Source organism: Salvia splendens, chromosome 7, assembly GCF_004379255.2.
Source record: "Salvia splendens isolate huo1 chromosome 7, SspV2, whole genome shotgun sequence".
NCBI lineage: Eukaryota > Viridiplantae > Streptophyta > Magnoliopsida > Lamiales > Lamiaceae > Salvia > Salvia splendens.
In genome coordinates, this window is record NC_056038.1 from 15043696 (window position 1) to 15049624 (window position 5929).

General features: G+C 40.9%; 1 protein-coding gene across 1 annotated transcript; it reads left to right on the forward strand.

The window, feature by feature from the left end:
• Nucleotides 1–386: 386 nt before the first annotated feature.
• Nucleotides 387–3745, forward strand: LOC121811650 (phosphoinositide phospholipase C 2-like). Its single transcript, XM_042212533.1, has 9 exons — nt 387–854; nt 1362–1558; nt 1825–1960; nt 2032–2274; nt 2354–2577; nt 2722–2839; nt 3078–3215; nt 3291–3377; nt 3452–3745. Exons 1-9 carry the CDS (start codon nt 522–524, stop codon nt 3743–3745), a joined length of 1770 nt encoding a protein of 589 aa, XP_042068467.1. The 5' UTR covers nt 387–521.
• Nucleotides 3746–5929: the final 2184 nt, after the last annotated feature.

A 5929-nucleotide genomic window follows, 5' to 3' on the forward strand; every position in this document is an offset into this window, starting at 1 on the left:
TATGATGTAACTGACTTTTATATTTAGACCGTTGTTTTATTTTTAAAATTGTTACTGTGTTAAGGCCACAAGAATGAGATAGAGAAGAAAGATGAAATGTGACAAAAATTAAACAAGAACACTTATGTATTTCATTTAAAAACTTTTACTCAATCTTATATGGAGAATGAGTATATGTTTAAGGAGTATTTTAAAGGTGAAATTATTATTAATAGGTTGAACACAGGCCACTGAATGACAATCGAACAAAAATATATTATCATGGAAAACTATTTTTAGCATGGTTTATTACATCAGAGGCTGCTAATAAATTAAATTTAAAATGTAAATAGTGTAGCATGGCGAGGACGATAAATCCTTCAGAAAACGGTGATGGCAAAGTCGAATCCGTGGCGAATCCGCCGCGGTGGCGACATATTCCACATCTTCCATCTCTTTATTTTTTGAATCAAATCCAAACAACCCCTTCCCTTTTCCACAAGCAAACGTCGCGATCGTATTAATAAAAAGAATTGGGCAAGATGTCGGGCAAACAGACGTACCGGGTGTGCTTCTGCTTCCAACGGCGGTTCCGGATGGCAGCGGCAGAGGCGCCGAATGACGTGAAGGCAATATTCTTCAAGTACACGGCGGCGAACGGGTTCATGAGCGTGGAGCAGCTGCGCCGGTTCATGGTGGAGGTGCAGAAGGAGGAGAACGCCACGCTGGAGGATGCACAGGCACACATCGACGGGGTTAGCCACCTCCATGAGCTCAAGCATCTCACATTGTTCCACCGCCGAGGCCTCAACCTCGAGGGATTTTTCGAGTACTTGTTTGGCGATGCTAATCCGCCTCTCAATCCTAAACTCAGGGTAACCGTTTTTTCCCATGCATTACTCTTTTTATTCTCCTATTCCATAGGATGAACAAACATATATTTATATCGAACAACAAATGGATGAGGAAAAATGATGACAGATTCTCGGCCATTTATTGTTCCTTCTTTCTTTTTATTTCAATGAAGTAAACTAGGATTTCAATAAACCAAAATTAATTAGGATTGACGATAACTGATTTTTCTAGTTAGTAGACTTTTCGTATGCCTCTTCGGAGGATTGTTGTAGGCTTGTTCTACTCTTACTTTTAATTCTGGTTCATGTTTACTATTTTTCTTTGTGCTTGTTTTTTTTTCATCTCGTCTTTACCCCATATCATATTTTTGTTATTGTTGAGATGAAGTGCATGTTGTGATGACAATAAACTTCCATTCTTAGGTGAAACAAAGATGAAATTGAAAGAAACAAAACTAAAGTGTTTAGTTGTGGTACATGAAATCCAATTATCTTGATCTGATTATTCAATATTACTTTGCTACTCAGGTTCACCATGATATGAATGCTCCACTATCTCATTACTTCATATACACAGGCCACAATTCATATCTAACTGGGAATCAACTAAGTAGTGATTGCAGTGATATACCAATTATTAATGCATTGCATAGAGGTGTAAGAGTTATCGAACTAGATATATGGCCCAATTCCACAAAAGACAACGTTGAGGTTCTTCATGGGAGGTTTGTTTTCATTGCAACTTTTTATTTATTGAATGTTGACAATTTGAGTGTGTGATTGAGGGGTAGAGCATTATGCAGTTTAAGGCTAAATGAACTCATGAAGAAGTGCTTTGTTGTTCCTTTTTATTCATTAAGAATTCAATAGTCTTACATAAGGGTGATTAGTTCAGTTCTATTGGTAAACGATAATCATGGGGAAAATCTCCATCTTTCTACTTGAAATGATCACAAATTTGACAGAGATTTTCGAATTTCTTGGTGCGTAGGACACTTACCACTCCGGTTAAACTCATCAGATGTTTGAGATCTATAAAGGAACATGCTTTTGTAGCATCTGAATATCCTGTTGTGATTACACTTGAAGACCATCTAACTCCCCACCTTCAATCTAAAACGGCCGAGGTTCGTCTTATGGTGTTTGTAAGGGTCTATATGGTACTAACATTGCTTCATAATCGATTTCCTCATGACAGATGATAACCAAAACATTTGGTGGCATGTTGTATTCACCTGGTTCGGAATGTTTGAGTGAGTTCCCATCGCCCGAATCTCTAAAGAGGAGGATCATTATATCAACCAAGCCACCCAAAGAGTATTTACAAGCCAAAGATGCTAAGATACAAGAGACTAGCTCAAAGAAGAGAAAGGATGCTAGTAAACAGGAACCTTGGGGAAATGAAATCCAAAGTTTCGGAACTAAAACTAATGTAAATAAGGTTAGTTATCTATCTTGGATAATGTTGAGCATATTCACATTATTTCGTATTCTAAGTTGCACTACGATTTCTATTCAAGGTTGGTTGCTTAGATACAGAGTCGAATGAAGAGGGCGAAGAAGATTTCAAGTTGGACCAATACGAGGCGCCTGAGTACAGGCGTCTAATCGCAATTCATGCTGGAAAAGGGAGAGGTGGAATGCAGGACTGGCTTAGAGTGGAGCCTAACAAAGTCAGACGCCTTAGCTTGAGTGAGCAGGAGCTCGAAAAGGCCATTGCAACTTATACCCAGGATGTCGTGAGGTAAGTTCCATAATATCCTAGGTAAGTTGTCAATAAGTCTGTTTCTATCTTTTTTTAACAAGCTAATCTATCATAACATTTTTAGTAATTTGCATCTGTGATTTTACAATAGACAATCATAATCTAGATATTGTTTGGATTCAGATTTACACAGCGGAATTTACTGAGAGTGTATCCTAAAGGCATACGTTTTGACTCATCCAACTACAACCCCTTGCTTGGGTGGATGCATGGTGCTCAAATGGTTGCGTTGAATATGCAAGTGAGTGCATTTTCCTTTCATGAATTGTGAATATTTCAACTCCAACTTAAACTACTGGCTTATGTTTTCTTGACTTTATGTCAGTGTACATACATGTAGCAAAGCATAAAAAATCACCACAAATTTATATTTGAATGTACAGAATAGACAAATCTAAGGAAAAAAAAGTGTTAGTTTTGTGACTTTTGTCATGAGTTTAATCATTCGAGCTAATATGACTCATGAAATTCCAAAATAGGGTTATGGGAGAGCACTGTGGTTGATGCATGGCATGTTCAGGGCTAATGGTGGTTGTGGATATGTAAAAAAACCAGAATTTTTGTTGAAGAATACAGATGTGATTTATGATTCATTACCTGTTAGAATGACATTGAAGGTAAGCTCAATAATTATTTAGTTGGCTTAACATTTGTCTGTCTTTGATCTCATATGTACTTACTTGTTGCTATAGGTGACTGTGTATATGGGCGAAGGATGGTTTTATGACTTCAACCATACATACTTTGATAACTACTCTCCTCCTGATTTCTATGCAAGGGTAGCCATATTTTCATCGATTGTTGTCAATTTAAAGATGAAGTTATAGATATATTTTACTCCTTCTATTCTTAGGTGGGAATTGCAGGAGTACCGGCTGACGTTGTAATAAAGAAAACAAAAACGCTTGATGATAACTGGATACCTAATTGGGATGAGGTGTTTCTGTTCCCGCTAACAGTTCCTGAGCTCGCACTTCTTCGGGTTGAAGTTCACGAGCATGACACGTCGGAGAAGGATGACTTCGCAGGACAGACATGCCTCCCTGTATCAGAGCTGAGACAAGGCATCCGAGCCGTTCCCCTTCATACCCGGAAGGGGGAACGCTACAAGTCCGTTAGGCTACTAATGCAGTTCGAGTTTATCTGATCCGGTTATATTGTCTCAGTTAAGTTGTTCTATTTTGTATGTGATGATAATATTTGAATGCATAAACATGCTACTACAGAGAGGTGTCTCAAGGCATCAATATTGTCAACCAAAATAGCTTAAAACGTTTCTGTATTGATGTGTAAATATAGTGATCGTCTGAGTACAAAATAGTAGCCTTTTGTTACAATCTAATGTATTGTTCCAAATTTAATGAGCAGATTCGGCATGTCTCAAAATCTTGACATCTCCTATTAAAATACCCACGTTAGCATATGATGATCCTCATTTACTCACTGATATTCTTGCAAATCTCTCAATTCCCTTGTAGATTTCATCAATTCCTCTTTCTTCGTTCTCATCGCTTCCTTTACCATCTTCTCCCACCACCCTCCGATTACAGACGTCTTTCATACCCACACCTCTTGCACGAGGGAAGCATACATCCGTTATTAGTCATTTGATATGTTAGTTGAATTAATCATATTCTGATTAGTATCTATAAAAGACTAAAGTTCATTTTTGGTCCTAAGGTCATTCAAATAAGATCGTCTAATTCTTGTCTAAATATGATACGATCCCTATATCTTAGTATTTAGTTATCTTTTTGATTCATAGTATCTTTTCCATATCTTTGTTTTCTTATTCAATAAGTTAGGGTAGTAGTATTCTAGTATTATAAATAGGAGAGGATGTTATCATTTTAATCATTCAATGAAATACAATATTATTTTGGCCAAGTCCACGTGTGATTCTTTGAATCCCCAATTCCATACGCTACCTGCTTCCCGACGGAATCTCTCCGCGCACAGCCGGAAACGTATATCTGATCTGTAGCCGTTGTCCGACGGGTTGGAACCCGCGCACAGCCGCCCAGATTCGTCCTCCGCCGACCCTCACGGGCGCCAGATTTATCTCTTCTTAGTTGTTCCCCGTTCTACCGAACGTTAGGGATTTAGATCCCTAACAACTGGTGCTTTCATCCCGTACTCATCCCCCGTCTTTGTTCATTCGTATCCCCCACATATATCTCCATTACCAAAAAAAATTAAAAAAAAAAACTTTTTCAGCCTACACCTCTGATCAGCGGCACAATTTCTCTACATCTTCCGTCATACATCAATTCGATTCATGGCCGCTCCCCGGACGTGTTGGGACCCGCCATATCGATCCCACCACCAGCAATTGGGGCAACAGAGACAGCCCTGGGACCTGCCACGACAGAGACAATCAAGGGGAGTCCAGCCCTATGTCCCACAACAGCCACCACATCTCCGAGTGACGCCCTCTCGACTCGAGATGCCACAGCAGCACTACTCTAGAGTGGGGCGTTATGAACAACTGATCGATCTATTGGACGCTGCTACCTATAGGCTGGAATCACAATTTGAAGAAATCGATCATCGTTTGAGAAAATTGCAGGCGTCAAAAGCAGCATATAGACAGCGGCCCTATGCGGAGATGGTTTCGAGACCGCCTAGGCGTCGTCCAAAATGCTGGGATCCACCATTTCGAACACACGGTCGCCGTGTGACATGCTGGGATCCACCATTTCGAACACACGGTCGCCGTGTGACATGCTGGGATCCACCATTTCGAACACACGGTCGCCGTGTTGAAGAGATTCGCGCTCCTCCGCTGCCGGAGCCACCGCCACAGTACACACCTACACCATTTCATCAACCGCCGCTTGTACAGACCCTCAAGCTTACTTGTTGGGACCCGCCGGGCGCTCGGGTGTCGATGGATAGCCTGGATTATGAAGAGAGCGCATCCATATACTACTCTGATTATGAGTGTGACTCTGATGGTTATGACGAGGACTTTGGTGTTGACTATATAAGCCAAACTATTGATGAAGCGGACTGTTTTATGGCTAATGAATTTGATTACCCCAGTGACATTGAGAAGGGTGTAGTCAGTGAGCGTATTCCACACACTGTACCGAGTTCTCACCTTTGGCAGTCAGACCGACCAATTATGATGCCCGACCGGATGTTGCGACAGTCGAGTCACTGTCCACCTCACGTCGCTGATCCTCGACACGACCCATCTATCAACTCACTACCTACTGTCGGTGTTGTCCCGTCACCACCACCACAACGCTCGTCATCTTGCTTGAGCATGACGAGCTACTGCCGTCAGCAGTGCTACTGCCCGTTGTAGCTGCTGTCCCATCTGTGA

Bases quoted from the DNA above. Each gene is read 5' to 3' on its own strand.
- LOC121811650 (XM_042212533.1), top strand. From the start codon at position 522: ATGTCGGGCAAACAGACGTACCGGGTGTGCTTCTGCTTCCAACGGCGG. The intron at 1,961-2,031 runs GTTCGTCTTATG...TCCTCATGACAG, and splicing joins TTCAATCTAAAACGGCCGAG to ATGATAACCAAAACATTTGG. The intron at 3,378-3,451 runs GTAGCCATATTT...TTCTATTCTTAG, and splicing joins CTCCTGATTTCTATGCAAGG to GTGGGAATTGCAGGAGTACC.